Raw genomic sequence first — 17,820 nt, 5'->3', positions numbered from 1 at the left:
CACGTTATGGAAAAATCCCAATATGGCCCATTTTTCCTCCTCTTCCCTCACCCCCCCCCCCCACCCCCCACCGGGATCTCCTGTATAGAAGATACAGGGAAAACAATGAGGGAAGCTATGGTGTTATTGAAGTCTCTAGCAATCTGTAGTGCAAACCACGTAGGCAGTCTCTGGATATCCTCAGGCACAGGACTTAATATTGCAAGTCTTGAAATAAGTATTAAAGTGTGTAGGATTTACTTGCAAAATATGTCTTAGACAAACCAGATAAGAATGTCACATTAGTTATTCATATTACTCAATTCCCAGTCAGACCCCAAACAAGGCTAGAAGTAGCCAAAAAGAAAAAAATGATTTATTTTGCAACTGGAGTTGTACCTCGTGTCTCCCAATTTACTGGGGAGGATGTGGGAGCAATGTGGGAGCAAGTACACCTAGAAATGCCACTGTGCCCACAATGACATGTTAATCTATTACTTGGCACACCAGTGACAGTTTTGGTTGCAAGCCTATCAATTAAATTCAGTAGAGCTTGAGCAACAAATAGCCTTGCATACTTTCTTTTGCATGCTGTTGTGGAGTGCATAATGAGAAATAGCAGGCAAGTGTGAGAGCAGAGTCAACCAAGGGTTGCAAGCCAAAAGAAATACTGGAGAAACCTGTTAACTAACTAAATTAATGTCCATAAACCATACTTTGCTCAGAGAAGGACCCTTTAAAAACCACTGCAAGGTGGCAGAACTATAACAAGCTGGTTGTTCTGACAGATATGCCTCAGAACAAACTTTCCCAGCAACATCTTAAAAGCATTGCACAATGAGCAACTTCAATAAGGTGTCTATTTAATGCACAATTTGCATTGGCTGAAAGACTATTCACATTGCAAAGTACCTGGTCAAATTTCCTGACTGGCACAATTCAACCTCGAAATCAGTATCCCACTCTACAGAAAGGCAGTGGGGCTGCAAGACAACAAACTAAAGTAGCAACTAAAATCAGTTATTTGCAATTTTGGACCCTGTATCCAAGGATGGACGTGCTGGCCCTGGAGAGGGTTCAGAAGAGGTTCACAGGAATGATCCCAAGAATTAGAGGTTTAATGTATGAGGAGCATTTGATGTCTCTGGGCCTGTACTCCATGAAATTCAGGATTTGGGGGGGGGGGGGGGGGGGGGGGGGGTGTGTGGAAGGGGAAGGGGTTGGGTGGGGAAGAGGAGGTGGGAATCTCATTACAACCTGCCAGATACTGGAAGGCCTGGATAGAGAGGACATGAAGAGGATGATGTTTCCATTACTGAGAGTCTCAGATGAGCAAGAATTTCTTCATCCACAGGGTGGTGAATCTGTGGAATTCATTGGCACAGAGGACTGAGGAGGCTAAGTCATTGGTTGTATTTAAGGCAGAGATCGATAGGTTCTTGATTAGTAAGGGGGAAAAAGGTGGGAGAACGTGGTTGTTGTTGTGAAGAAAAAAAATCAGCCATGATTGAATGGGGAAGCAGACTCAAATGGGCAGAATGGCCTAATTCTGCTCCTATACCTTATGGTCTTATGGCAAGATGCCCTCAATAAGTCTTAAAATGTACTGCTAGAAATAGTCCAAATAAAAAGCAGCACTGGTAGGCATATTATTGAAAAGTTAAGTTAGATGAGGAGATTTCAGAACTTTATATAAATTGGCAAGTTAATCAACTATTTTTTTTTACAAAACCATTCAGACAAATCCCAATACTTTAACTCATTTCTTTTAAAGGGGAGGGGGCATAAGCTGCATTAATTAAGAGCCCCAGATGCAGCTTACAAAAGATGCATCTTGGGTTATCGCTTTCTCTCAATACAATCAACTGTTTTATTGAAACATCTGAACTCTGGAGTTGAGCTTCCAGTCCTGCCTTTCTCAGCCAAGTTTCTATAATGGCTACAACGTTGTAGTTTTATGTACTAATCCCAGCTCTAAATTCATCTGCCTAACACATAATACTCCTTGCACTGAAGTAAATACATTTCAGCCCCATCAACCTGGCCTCATCTATCCTTCCTTTTAGACTTACTTGACCCAACCTCTACTTTCCCCCATCATACCACTTTAAACCCTCCCAAGTACTTGAAAGTAGCAATACAAGTAGATAAGATGGTAAAGCTGGTCTATAGCATACTTGCCTTCATCAGTCAGGGCACAGAGTATAAATGTCAGGAAGTTATGTTACAGCTTTGGTGAGACATTTGGATTGTGCCTGCATTTCTGGTCACTGCATTACAGGAAGGACGTGGAGCCTTTGGAGAGGGTGCAGAAGATAATGTTGTCTGGATTACAGAGTATTAGCTATAAGAGAGAAGTTGAATAAACTTGGATCATTTTCTCTAGAGTGTCAGATAGAGATATACAAAATTATTAGGGAAATAGATAGGCTAGGTGGAGTCTCTCGCCTCCCAGGGTGGATATATGAAATAGTACAGGGCATAACTTTTAAATGAGGGGGAAGTTTAAAAGAAGAGATTTGAGGCAAGTTTTTATTTCTCACACACACACAGTGGTAGGTGCCTGGAACACACTGCCAGGGGAGGTGGTGGAAGCAATGTTTAGGGGCATTTAGACCAGCATGAGCACAGATGGAATGGAGCGATATAGACCATGGGCAGGCAGATGTTCAGTTTAAGTTGGCATCATGGTCAGTACAAACATTGTGGGCCAAAGGGCCTGTTTCTGTACAATATTGTTCTATGTTCTATTGATGACAGTTGACATGACTGACTAGTGGGGGAAAATAAAACTTCATTCGTATGTTCACATGCATCCAGGATGTCAAACCTGGCATGGTGGAGATTGGCATCAGGTCAAAAGCTTTATAGAAAATTCAGAATCCAATACCCAATATAGGCAGCTGCCTCGTACTATGGTTGATGTATAATTCAACAGGCAGCCCATAAATAGAATCTGGAAAGGTGTCTTACAGAGAGATCACGTTCTTCTACTTGGCACCCAAATCACCTTGCAAATCAATACAGAAGGAAGGAAAACAAATGAATCAGTTTAGGTAAATGAAGTTGAGTCACTACAGAAATTAACCATATTAATTTCCATTTGTTCAATCCGTAATGGTGTGCACTTTCTGGCAGTGTGTTGACAATTAAGCATTTCAATGGACATGCAAAAGGCATTCCACTGGACGGAAAAAAAGATTTTGTATTCTATATCCCATAGGAGATGCAAAAATCCAGTACAATGAATGCAATTCAGTATTTCTATACAAAATGTTAACATATACATGACAGTTATCCAAACCTAAAGAGTCCTGTGTCAGTTCCACTTATTTTATTTCTATACAGCAATGCACTATGTTATTGACTAAAAACAAATTTAGTCTATTCCAATGCAGAAAATTGGAAAAGCCAACAGAACCAGTAGATAGAGGCATGTAGATGTGTACCCCAGGGTTCTGCACCACACAGCTGACAGTTTTGATCTACATTAATGAACGGTGGGGCAGGGGGTGTCATGCAAGGCACAACTGCAAAATCTATAAAGAACTTGGAGGAGCTGTGACCGATGAAAATAGTGGAGTTCAATATTTGGTAGATGAAATTTAATACCTTCTGGATGAAAATTAATGCAGATAATTTCTTACTATTTCTTCCAAATGTTAAAAAAGTGTTACAAACTAAAGCCACTAATTGCCAAATGGGAGCAAGGATGGAAATTGGTACAATTCATGCACAAAGCTATGATGCTGGTATGACAGATCAGCAATAGTTAATAAAACATGGAACCTAAGCACTGTTTAAGCATGCGCATGAGATTTACTACAATATTTTAAAAAGGAATGAGGGATGCTATTACATGGATTAATTTAAGGATGGCTGTGCTCAAGAGTCAAATAGCTGTGAGGTGATTTGACTGATCTTCGACAAAAAGGTAAAAACTTTAGACATTTAAGCCAATTTAGAAATAACTAGGGATGTGAGAATAAACATTAGGAGTTAGCATCAACTACCTGACAAAAACAGTTGGTACAGATTCAACAGCAGCTTCAAAAAACAAAAGGCAATTTAATAACTAGAAAAAACAGTATCAAGAGCAGATTAGGAATAATTTTGTTCAAGAGCTGACACTGATGTTGACCAAGCAGCTATTGTAGAACTACTAAAAATGATTTGACTGACAGTATAGGGTATCCCTCAGTTAACAGAGGGGGTTATGACCTTAAAAGAACCTTTCTTTATGCAAGAATTCATTAAGCAGGAGGTAGTATTATTTCCTATTCCAAAAACCTGTACTCACGAGTGGGTTTCAGAGCAGATCAAGGTCACCTAGAGATTGTTAGTCAGTTCTGCCCAACCTCCACCACTTCCCCCCCCCCCCCCCCACCCCCAGCTGGAGCTATTCCCCACACAGTGATATAGTCATCTAACAATTCCCAAGAAGGCAGCTTGCTGCCCAATATCAGATCATTTGTACCTATTGTTCTAAAATTGGCAGCTCAATGGTTGGCAGCAGTGCAGACACTCATGAGAAATTAAATGCATTCCCCAATCCTTGTTGCAGTGAGTGCATCCTTGGGTAAGCAAAGAATCAAACAGCACTCTTTGTAACTGCAACACTATATTCTGCATTGTGTTCTCTTTACTATCTCAATGTAATTGTGCATGGCACAATCTGTCTGGGTGGCATGAAGAAAAGCTTTTCACTGTATCCCAGTACATGACAATAATAAAGCAATTTACCTTTGTGGTGGCAAAGATTGGTTAATTAATGTTCACTAACTGGGGGAGATCTGTAATAAAGTTACAAGTTCTGCAATTCCTCTGCACAGCTGGAATCTCAAAAGACTGTTTTGCAACTACAGAGCAGGAACATGCATTTTCCTGCAGTTATATTTTGCAAGCAAGGGGAATACTGCATCACTCAGTACCAATATGGCGGACAGCTGGCATGCCCCATCAGTAACCCAACCTTCTGCATGCTCCTCAAGGGATTCTTCTGGGAACAGATAATATTAATTATAGATACAAGGGCATAGATAGATAGATAGATAATGTGCAGAAGGATCCCCCTGGACAGCACCTCCTCAACGATGCACCCAACTTCAGGTACAACATCTCCAGGGGACCAGACACTCAAATCAATCACAAAACCATTACATCTTCACATAGGACAAGGTCAAAGATGAGATAACCACGATCTGCAAAGATTCATACTGGTAGGACATTGGATTCAGCATGCATATTTCCCCATGGATTCAAATGATCTCCCACATACTTACAGATGGTTGGATTCAGCATGCATATTTCCCCATGGATTCAAATGATCTCCCACATACTTACAGATGGTTGGTCATTTATAATTTTATATTACTCTCTCTCCATAATACATTATGAGAAAGTACAAAACAAGGACACGGCTTGTAGCTAATGCAGGGCCAAACAGAGACATGCTTTCATAGTGCTTAGAAATAGGGTAGGATTTTCTGTCAAGAGCACAACAGGTGTGTGTTTGGGAATAGAGATTGTCCGAGGATACACAATTGGAACCACTGAAATACACAAGAACCCACCTTCAAACTACTTTCCTGAATGTCAATATTGTAGAGCACTAAAGTCTTTTATTGATACTTACTGTGATTGGCTTTAAAGTCACAAGGTGCAGCTGTGCAAACAAAGACAGCTCTTCATTAGATAAGCAGCTGTAATGTTACACAAAAGTCAGCCACTCAACACAATTGGTCCAGAACAAGCCATGGTATTTATACAGATAATGATTTGTTGCTCAACAAGTACATAAACATATTCCATACTGGTTGGTTCGGAGCAATTGTGACAACCAGGAGGCACACAGGACTCTAGGATACTAGGCCAATGTACAGGGAACACAATGGACCATACAAGGACAAACAAGACAAAGGGCTGGGTTAATTAGACTCCAATCAACCCCTTGAGCAGTCCATCAAGCTCCAAGTCACAAAACACAGATTAGGATAAGGGGTCCTATATTCCACACTGATAGAACAATGGGAAGGTCCAGAGGGCTAATCAGCCATGTATATTTACCAAAAATTGTCAGTCACATTTGACAGCTGTCCTGTATCATCATTGTATCTAAAGTACAAAACTCAACTGCATTTAAATTTTCAGAGAAATCCTTCCACCTGATTTTCAAGCACAAGCAGACATGCAGGGAATAGAGCTGGGTCATTTCCTAGTCAACCACACCATCCTTCACAACCATCTTTCCACCACATCAAACGTCAAGTGCCACAAATTTTCAATCAGCACTTCCTTATTTCAGCATCTGAAAATTGGTGATCTTATTGCACTGCTGGCAAGTTGACTAGCAGTTGCATTGTTAGTCAGTTGACTATATGCCAAGGTTTGAAGTTTCTTTTAAACATCTCTACCTCTTTGAAGATGCTCCTTAAAACCCAACATGGAAGGAACTTTTGTCACTTATCCCAAAGGATTTTCTACCTTGTATTAACTTTCATTCACTAGCATTAACCACTGAGAGATTTTAATTATATGAAATTAAATATGGGAAGCTGCCATATGGATGTCAGGAAAACAGGATGATATAGGCCATATTAAAATCTCTAAACAAAAAGACATGAAAGCATTTCATCTGGAACCATGCTACAGCAGGAATTGATGCATTTATGGGAGAGGTTTTGAAGGAACAGGAAAGGGAGGAGAAACCAGAGAGAGTAATCCCCGCAGAAAGCACTGGGTAGGGGAAGATGTGGCTGGTGGTGAGATCACGTTGTAGCTGGTGGAAATGTTGAAGAATGATGTGCTGAATGTGTTGGCTGCTGGGGTGAAAAGGACTCAGGAAACTATCCCTGTTGTCTGGAGGTGGAGTAAGAGCAGAAGTCTGGTAAATACAGGCAATTTGAGCAAGGGCTCCATCAACCAGAGGGAAGGAAGCCACTTTTTCTGAAAATGGAGGACATCTCAGAAGTCCTAGAATGGACATCTTTCTCCTTCTCAGTTTCTCCATCTCCACCACATCTGTTCTCAAGACAAGGCCTTTCACTCCAGGACATCAGAGGTCCTTCTCCCCACCCCCCCAGATAGGCTACATAGAAATAAGTGGGAGATTTCTGAAAGCCAGCATATACCTGATGGTCCAAATGGTCTGTGTGCTGAGAAAATATGATTTATGCAAAAAGATTTAAGTGGCAGAGAAATCATTGATAGAATTTTCAAATAACAACTGTTTGGCCCCAAACCTCTTGGGCAAGTGCAATTTCATTATTGAAACTTCTAACAACAAGGTGAACTGGTTGATAAAGCTAAACCGTTGGAATTAATATTGAGAAAGTAGTGAATTTAAGGTAAAACCTTGCTCACGCTGCTTAAATCACAAATCAATGATCCTTCTGGAATTTAATAACATGTCTACACTGAATGAGCACAATCAGGGTCCAGTTACATTGCAATTGCAGGTACAGACAACCCCCTCTATACTCGTAGATGAAAAAGGCACTTTTAACCAATTAAAACAACTGTGGGTCTGTGTAATACCGTAGCATTAAATCATGAGTGGTGTAATAATTAGGTGAAGATGTCATAAAATACAAGGCAACTAAATTTACAAACACTATAAGACACTGCAGTTTCTGACACAAGTCCCAAGCAATCAAGACTTAAAATTTACTAACTTCCCCCCACCCCCCAAACAGACAATAGAGTAAGATATAGAGTTCTCTAACCAGCACATTTTTAAAAATCATTAAATCAAAGTTGATTTTCACAAAGGAACTTTTGAATAGCACTGCAGGCCTGAGGGACCAAATAGCCTACTTAGAATTGGAATATTATTGTCACATGTACCAAGGTACATTGAAAAACTTGTCTTGCATACCATTCTACAGATCAACTGCAGTCACTTCTAATTAGTGTTTGTGCTTGTAACCTAGCTATTCATCTAGCTGTTAACTACTATTTCTGAAGTAGTCTTTTTGTATAAAACTAACCCATCTACAGTTAAAATGGAATAAAAATAGTCTTAATACATGTGGGTTTGCACCCATTAAATTTAATCTAAGACTGATGATTCTATTGAATTATACTTCAAGTCGTTTACAATAAACATAATCCAATCTACTTTAAGGCTTACTCTCAACTAGTAAATTGGTTTATTATTGTCACATGTAGAGGTACAGTTAAAAATTTGTCTTGCATACCTCCCATACAGATCAGTTCATTACAACAGTGCATTGAGGTAGTACAAGGTAAAACAATAACAGAATGCAGAATAAAGTATTGCAGTTTCTCTGTAAGTGCTGTGCAGGTAGACAATAAGGTGCAAGGCTACAATGAGGTAGATTATGAGGTGTGAGGTCAAGAGTCCATCTTATCATACCAGGCGACCGTTCAATTGTCTTATAACAGTAGGATAGAAGATGTTCTTGAGCCTGGTGGTACATACTTTCAGGCTTTTGTATCTTTTGTCCACTGGGAGGAGGGAGAAAAGACCGTTTCCTGTGATGTGCTGAGCTGTGTCCACAACTCTCTGCAGTTTCTTGCAGTCACAAGCAGAGCAGTTGCCATACCAAGCCATAATACATTCAGATAGGATGCTTTTTATGGTACATTGATAAAAATTGGTGAGGGTGAAAGGGGAGAAACTGAAGATAGACAGCTCCCTACCCATCTTAAAAAAAACACAAGTATTAGAAAGAACCTCTGTTTCACTGCATTGTCAGACATGTACAAATACAAAAGCAGTTTTAAATAAAACACTTCACCTTGAAAGAGCCAAGTCCATGCCATAAAGTAAATTATCTCTGGAGTAATAAATTACTAAGCAGAAACATGAATAAAAGCATTGTTGCATTATGTATTTTTTTAAAAAATCATGGCTTTCAGCCATCTTAAAATTCCTTTCTCATGACATAAAAGGAGTCCTTAAACTACACAGTGATCTGAAAATTATGCAACCAAGCCTTCAGTTCCTCCTTTTATATCTAAAGCCAACAATCACATGCAGAAAAGGAAATGTTCAAAAATCACAGGGAGATACAAAATATGAAATGCAATACATTGGCATGAATATATTGCGAGCAAAGCTCAAAAACATTACCTCCACGAACAAATCCATTGGTGGTTATAGCCGATGTTGATAGCCCTGTGATGGTGGTGACAACCGTCGCCATGCCAATAACTAGAAGAGCCAAACCTGTTTACAAAAGAATAAATTCAGAAAAGTCCAAAATAAAATGCTAAATATCAGTTCTACAAACTAAACCATATTAAAGTTTGTGTATTAGAAACATAACCGCACATAATATCGATACTTATTTGGCACACCCCAAGTAAAAGGATTAAACAAGACAGGAAAATAGGCAAGAACATTAATTGAATATTCGTGCAACACTACACTATACAGCCATAAAGGCTGCTTATTCTCAAGCCTGGTCTGCTATACATTGAGATCATGGCTGATCATACTGCAACCTCACCTCCACATTCCTGTCTATCCATCCCTATCGTGCGCCCACCATTCCCCCCCCCCCGACCTTTCACCCCAATCCTTAATCAAAAAAATCTTAAAGTGGAGTTAGATAAAGGCTCTGCTTCCAATGCCTTTTCAGAAGGAGAGCTCCAAAGAATCATGACGTTCAGAAAATTGCACCTAAAGTCTTAAAAGGGCAGTCCTTTTCGAACCAGTGACCCCAGTTCTAGGAGTCTCCAAGAAGCAGAGGAAACAGTCTCTTCACATCAATCTATTATATGTTGCAATCAATTACCTTTCACTCTTCTAAACTTTTATTCAGCACTAGAAGCCAATAACCACAAAGTTTAAATGCAGCTCCCGAATCTCATCTAGATTGAAACTTAAATGACAAATTCCAAGACTTAATTCAACACAGAGTCTGAGATCTAAACAAAAAGGAAACTATATGGGTAGAAGAGGAGAATTTGCTATGGCTAACTGGGAGAATATAATCAAAAGATCATATAGTAGGAAATGGCTGGCACATTTAAGAAAAATTTCACAAGCTGCCAAAAAGAAACGTTTTCCTATAAAGCAATGGATCAGCAATTCATCTACAAGTGACCAGAGAAATTATCATGTTGGTGTTAATTCCAAGGAAGAGGCTTATAAATTTGCCAGAAGTAGTAGGCCCAAGTATTTTAGAACTCAGAGGATGAAGAAACTGAAAGAATGGCAAGATAAAATACAAGTGGGTTCATGAGAAACAAAACAAACTTTAAGAAATGTTATTGGTACATTAAAAAAGACACTATTTCATGTGTAATCTGGTGATGTTCTTTGAGTTGTGACTAGTATAGATTAAAGGAGAAACTAGTGGATGTGGTATGTTTGAATTTCTGGAAGGTGTTGGTTATGATCCTACACAAATTAATCAATAAGGTTAGAGCACATGGAATTGGCGGTAATATACTGACATGGATTAAGAATTGGTTTTCAGATAGAAGAAACAGTGGAAAAATAGGTAGTTTTCAAGTTGGTAGGATATGGCTATTAGGGTACTGCAGGTAATAATGCTTAGACCCCACCTATTCATAACCCATATTAATTTGGCCAAAGAAAGGAGATGACATGAGATGTTTCTTCACTCAGGATCATTAATTTTTGTAATTTTCTATCCTAGAGAGCTGTGGAGGCTCATAAGCATTGATTCAAACGTTGATACGTTTCTGGATATTATGAAATCAAGGGATAGAGATTGTGCTGGAAAACTGCCAACAAGGTAGAAGATCAGTCGCGAATTTACTGGTGGAGCAGGCTCGAAGGCCTAAATGGCCTACACCTACTCTTATTTCTCATGCTTTTACATTTGCCCTAATATAAAACTGATCTTGAAATAACCTATTTAGCATAATGAAACAAAATCCTGATTATATCTACTATTGGATTATGGCCAAAAGCAAGCACAGGTTTCAATTTGAATTTAGAGATATGTTAAAAGAAAAAAAACTTTAAAAAGCAAAATAAATTATTATTCTTCCCAATTTTTCTTCATAACATCCAATACAAAATTTGACTTCCAAGAGACCAGGTAAACTAATCTTCTTTGACTTTACTCAATAGTACACAATGTTTTCTTTCATAATTCTTCTCTCATTAAAAACTGTGTGTGCATAAATCAAGCAAGACATCCAAACTACAAACAAAAATAAAAGTTGTTACAATGCATAAATAAACCATCTGGACTATTTCTGCACAGGTGATTCTTTCTAAATGTCTAATTTAATACAATTCCTGCTGGCTCCTGATAACTTTGAGTATTCTCTTTTTAAATGATTTCCCTCTCCAAGTAATTCACAGGCACAAAATTTTGCAGTGAAGAAGTTCACATTCCTGCAAAGAAACCTTTAAAGCTAGGTGGTGTTGAGGTTTTCCCACTGTGTTGGGAGCCAAAGTCATGAGAACCAATAGTGGAGCACAGTTACATTTGGGAGATCATCAGAAACCATACAGATTCTCACAGGGCAGGATACTGCAAATTTATGGACATGAGAATCATGAAATAGATTTGAAAATGAGGATAAGCATTTGTAAAATGTTGCCTTGATTATTTTCTAAAGAACTACTGTGGTTCAGCCAGCAATATATTTATGGGTAAGTGGAGCTTGGTACAAGGAGATGGGCAAAGATTTTGGACACTTTTCAGTTGATATTGGAAAAAGGAATACCAACTAGCAAGCATATTAGAATAGTCAAGCCCCTAGTAACAAAAATAATGAAAGGTTTAAGTAGTAGACAAGCCGAGGCATGGCTAAGTATTATGGAGGTTTCATAGCATTGCATGAATATAGTCACCAAAATAATCAAATCGTCTAATCCTGTGAAATATAAAATGTTTAGAAACAGAATTCCAAGCAACAAATTCCATACATGCTATTCAAAGATACTTCCATAAAGGCTACATATATGCAAGTTATAATCTAAACAAATCCAACTTGTCAAGCAATATTTATCAATTTGATGACAAAACACCCAAATTTAGTGAAGTACTCAATTTTCATTATTAATCCGGATACAGCTTTTATCTTAATGAGCTACTACCAAGACATAATCTTTTCCGGTTACATCTTTTCTCTTAATACAGCTTTGCTTTGGAAACTGCTTCTTAATTAACCTTTCAAGAATAGGGATTTGCAACAACAGTACAAATTTATATGGAATATTCCAATAATATTAAGCCTTTCATAGCAGCTTACAATGTCAAATTCAACCTGAAAATTTAATTAAAAATATCTATTCACAAACTGTCCCATACATTGAACCTAGCAGGTGCTATTAACTCCATTTTGTAAAAGATGAAGATGTTAAACACAAGGCAGACAGGGAATAATTACACAATGCTTTCAAGCAAATTTGTGATTAATATAACGGCCACATTCACAGAACATGACCAACTGAATTTAAGATGCAAGATGTTGTGGTAAAGGTTCAACTCTTAGGAATTCTGCTCTCAAGGTATTAATTTTGCTGTCCATAGTTATAAATATTTCACTAAGAACTGTTAATAGTGACACCCAACTAAGGTAAGGGAGTGAACCAGATGTTACATGAGTGAATAATTTGCATTCAAAATACAATTAAAAAGGCTCCATTTAGCACTAGCTCACCACAAATTAATGTTTAAAAAATTATTTGACCTACCTATACCAGCGTGGCCAACAATCCATGACAAACGTATGAAGAGCATCACCCCCCAGATATTTAGCATACATCGTACCTAGTGGATAGGGAAAATTTCCATGAGCAGAAGAGGCTGATGATCACATATTCCAAATTTTTACCAAACTGCTGTTAACAAATAAAACAGGAAATGAATTGTCCAAATCATTTTTGTTACATAGATTTTCTGATCTTCACTTAAAATCACGCAATTTGAAAAAGGTATTAAAAAAATTTCCTAGGAGCATCATAATAGATTGGAAGATATGGGCACCAACTATGTAATTGAACAATCAGCTACCAACACTCAAAAATCAAAGAAAGTTGCCTAGTTGTAACAAATTGCAAGGCACAATTTACAAGTTAGACTTCATAAAATAATGGGCAAAAGGAGAGAAATTAAGTGGGCAGTAACACTTCCCTACAGTTGTACACTAATAAGTAAGCAAGACCTTTTCATACAGCCACTAACAACAAATCTAGCACAATGCCTAACTTGGTAAAGGGAGCAAAATAGTCTCATTTATGAACTGAAAACCAAGACCTTAACAGTACATATTTTAGTAAAGAAAACTTCAATATCAAAGCCAAAAATCATGCCTGGGGAGCAAGTCCAGAATATTTTTCTTGCAGGGGTGCAGGATGCACGGGCTACGTGCATAAAAGGATCATTGTGCTGGAATAGTGTATCAAATCATTAAAAATATTCTGATTGCTTGTGAATTGGAAAGAAAAGTCCCAGATTTGGAAAAATAGTCAAATTGAGTGGAGGCACTGTACTTGAAGGATATACCTTTTGCCCTCACTGTGCTTCAGAAAATACTCTTATGACACCAAATGGAAGTATGGGAGCTCTGATACACATGGAAAATATTCTCAACCAAAAAGATTAAAAATAATTGGTTATCTATCTCAAGGCAACATAATGCACAAATTACTGCTATGTTTACATAAAGGCTCCATTCAAAAAGCACCATTGTTAGCAATGTTACAGGATTTGGAACCTTGAGTATGTGAAAAGTGCTCTACAATGGAAAAGTGCAAAAAGTATTTCTCCATTTCACCAGTTATGCGCCATCTCCACAAATGCACTAAGCTAAATTTTAAACTGAAATCCTTTCAGCAAAGGACATGCCAAGCACAAGCAGACCTTGGAAAAAAATAATCTAGGTTACTGCAAATTGCTTGGAGAGTTTATCATATTTCCTTAAGGAAGCTTAAAGGACTTAGCAACCCAAATCTACCTTGATTTGTTCCTGGCAATGCAAAGTCATAAGATCATACAGCATAGAAACTGGCCTTCCAGCCTACTGCATCCACACTGACCATTAAGTACCAAGCTACACTCATCCTTTGATCTCATTTTTCCTCTTGCATTCCCATCAACTCCCACCCAGCTTTATACAAAATGGACAAAAAAACAAGTTGGGAGTTCTCTAACCACCATTTTGATCTTTAATACTGTTCATCTTTCCATATGTCATTAGAGTACATTTGTCAAATCAAGTCTATGCTGCCTCTCAAGAACTGCTCCCCTTACTCATTTCCCTGTAACCCATTCTCTTACATGCTCATCAACTCCAATTTTCCAGCCACCTTGTACTGGTTGGTAGCTTAACTGGCTACTGTAAATGTGGGAATTTACAGTAACTAATCAATCTACCAAGCAATAGTCCTTTGGGGCATTGGAACACCTGGGGTAAACCTACAAAAGTAATGTCAGAAGTTCACACAGACAGCACCCAAAAATTAGGATCAAACCCAAGTCCCTGGAGGTGTGAAGCAGTAGTACTAACTGTTATCACTGGGCTACCCACATACCTAGACAGCCCTATTGAATATTTTTCTTCTAGATCCAGTCAGGTTTTCATAAAAAACCAAATGAAAAAAAATTAAATTTCAGTTTCTGCAACTAGAAAGGTCAAGATTTAAAGAAAACCTATAAACAAGTTGATAACTGATTTGGGGAAAATACATCATTGCTGGAAGTGTAGATGTAATATGATGGGGGCAGCAGACAGTTTTGTAGTTTTAAAGGAATTTTGGATGAGTTTTTGAATCTGCAGTATGTTGAAGGATGCTTGAGGGGTTTTAAAAAAGGTCAACTTGAAATTCCTTTACCAAAGTCCCTACACAGGGTTGTATATTCTTACTTGCCTCATTTTGTACAGTGAATATCACTGGTTTTATTTTTGCAAAACATTTCTAACAATCCTTCTGGCAGTTAATTACCACATAAGCTTGTATTTTTTGCAGTAATTATTTTAGAAAGCCTTACTGCAGTAGTAATATGAGATTCAGATTAATTGAATATGAAAAATACTTTGTATTAAACAATTATATTGAAAGGAGTTTAATTGAATTCATTCTTATCCATTTATGCTGAAATTGCCAGAGTGATGTTGAGTCTAATGGAATTCTTTTTAATAAGTGCAAATTAGAGTCAGTCACACAGCATGGAGACAGGCTCTTCAGCCCACCAAGGTCATGCCAATCAACAACCACCCAATTACATCAATCCTTCATTAACCCCATTTTATTCCGTACCAGAACCCAAATAAACTCTTCCTCTCCCCCTCCTGCCCCCTCCCCCCCATTAACCTACCAACCCACACATCTTTGGGATGTGACGGAAACCGGAGCATCTGGAGAATAAATTCAAAGTTTTCAAAATCTTGAACGGCAGAGCCAATGTGATGATACTGCACTTAAGAACCACCTGAGCGAAAGGATTTCAAAAAAATCCTCAAGTTGACATTTCAGCCCACACTCTTATAAAGATGTCCTTAATTTCAACACCCCACTCCCCCACCACCACCACCCAAAATAAAGTACCACCAACTCAAATTCTCACCCAACATTCCTTTAAACAATGATATGGTCAGCTACCCCCGTCATAAAGCATTCCACATAGCCAATAATTCTGCATTCCCCACCCCCCCCTCCCAAAATCAGTTGGGTGCAGCCCTCATTTTCTTCACATGTTAACTCCTTGACTCCCCCCCCAAAACACAGGGACTGAAATGGCTTAGCTTCAGTCCTCTTATGCAAATTATGGAGGGTAGAGTTACAATAAATATCACATGTAAAATTATGATGAATGAATTGTATTTTCGCACAAAAAGCCTCTGCTTATGTTTTACAAGGTCACACAATGGCATTCCATCCTGGCAGTTAATATCTATGAAAGCTATAGTTACTGATGCAAGGCAAGTTTTTAAAATTATCATAAAACAGTACATCTTCAAAACCCAATCATTAGTTGCAAAAATAAGGGATTAGTTATTTTATTGCAAACTGGTGCAGGCAGGCACACAAAACTGAATCCATACCACACATTTACTGGAAACCTAAAGTCCACAAGACTTGTAAAGCTCAATGAGAAATGGGGTTATAGCATTTGGTATATTCTAATATTTAGACTCAGCTGCTTGATATTCATTGAAAGCAAATAATTAGCAGTTACTCACCAGCACACCTTTAATCCAGCCAAACTTTACAACACCTTTATTGTCAGCAACATGTTTTGATACAGCATCTTCAGCTGGACTGCTTTCTTCTCCATTTACAAAGCCATCTTCAAAAGGCTCCTGAATGGCAAGAAAAGGTTTTGATCTATTATCACCAATCCACAGTTCATAATGCATGCCAGTATAAACTCAAGATCCAGTACCCTAAACAGTATCTTGCAAGAAATTAATACTACTCCATGTTATAGATAGCTGTCAATTTATTAAACTTTAGGAGAAAGGGATACATCCTGGTAGCATTAAATAGAGGGGAAAACATTAAAATCTATCAATTTTATAATTCATGACAGTGACAGGAAATCTTTCAAAGAAATTATTGATATTCAAGAACACACCTGCAGCACTGAAGTTAAATTGTGTACAAAGTAAGTGGCTGTCATGTTATGTTTTTACAATGTAATGATACCTAACATTTACATCAGACATAAACCTTGATAGAGAAGGGTCAGATTAAGATGTTAGTGGTCATAAAAGTTCAATAGCTTCAAAATGTGTAATTGCAACAATAAAGATTAAGCTCATGGTGTCATAATGACAGTGTTTCAAGTTTATTTATTGCTTACAGACCCATATCCATAAAAATAGAGCTGCATCATGCAGCAGGATACATCCCCTTCCAAACAAATTGCCACATTTTCATAATGGCTGCCTCCATTTAACTGTAAATAGACAGTATGCAAAAAAATTACTACCCTAAATATTTGTCAGATACTGCTTCCATCCAATTAGGAAAAATGTTTCGCAAAACAAGGAAAAAAGGAGGTAGAAGTTGTTAGCTGGAATCAGTTGGAACTTTTAGCCATTGATATTTCAAGGTCTCAGGCATTAACGCATGCACTACCAAACTCAAAGGTCCGAGATAGAGGTGACAAATGAGAAACAAATCTGTTGCAAGCCTGGGGACTGCAACAATTTCAATGGCATTTTTAAACCTGCAGAATACAAGCAAAACTGGAAAATTTTAAAATATAGGCATTTTAGTTTTATTCTACTAATATTATAAATTACAAATGCTGAAAAAGTTTTTAAAGAAGAACTCAATTCTTAACAGCTTTGTCGCCATAAATGCATTAAAGAATGATAAAAGTTCCTATTAAGCCAATGTCAAAGTGCTACAAAAAATTCCACCCATAGTCCACCCTGTTATTTAGAGGACAAAAGATAAACAGCAACAAGTTGCTTCATAAGAACATACTTTCCTCAGTGTACACCTGGATGGCTGTACATGATTTATTTTGAAAGGGTCAATATATTATCAAGAAATCAAACCATGCTTTTTTTTTTAAAAGGAAATATGTCCATCCAACCCTTTGATTTGCTGAATCAACTGGGTATATATAGAAAGCTATTTTCTCTTATGCAAATCCCACTATAAAGGCTGAAAGAATCACTTCAAAAATTCTCTACTGATTATGCAAAGAAATAAAGTAGATAATGATGAAAATCCTTTTAATATTAGTTGGAGCTTTCAGGTTGTGTAGTTTTATAAACAAATATTTCCAGCTTCATTTTATGAAGCTTCAACTTTAAAAAAGTTAACCCTATTGCTTCTTATGGTCAAATGCTTCAAGTGAATAAAGCAGAAATATCATGTGTAATGTCTGCCATTATAAATTTAGGCAATGTTCATTGTAATTATTA

At 37.7% G+C, this 17,820-nt stretch overlaps 1 protein-coding gene across 2 annotated transcripts in view; it reads right to left on the bottom strand.

Moving 5' to 3' along the window:
• slc12a2 (solute carrier family 12 member 2) overlaps positions 1 to 17,820 on the bottom strand; it is a 128,169-nt gene that overhangs the window by 75,553 nt on the left and 34,796 nt on the right. For both annotated transcript variants that reach the window (XM_052020692.1, XM_052020694.1), the window contains exons 2-4: positions 16,120 to 16,239; positions 12,632 to 12,707; positions 9,077 to 9,172 (exon numbers count right to left, since the gene is read on the bottom strand). In XM_052020692.1, the coding sequence (XP_051876652.1) occupies positions 9,077 to 9,172; positions 12,632 to 12,707; positions 16,120 to 16,239 (292 nt within the window). The remainder of the gene's footprint in view (positions 1 to 9,076; positions 9,173 to 12,631; positions 12,708 to 16,119; positions 16,240 to 17,820) is intronic.

This window comes from Pristis pectinata, chromosome 7 (genome assembly GCF_009764475.1).
Source record: "Pristis pectinata isolate sPriPec2 chromosome 7, sPriPec2.1.pri, whole genome shotgun sequence".
Lineage (NCBI taxonomy): Eukaryota > Metazoa > Chordata > Chondrichthyes > Rhinopristiformes > Pristidae > Pristis > Pristis pectinata.
This window is presented reverse-complemented; position numbering and strand designations above follow the sequence as displayed.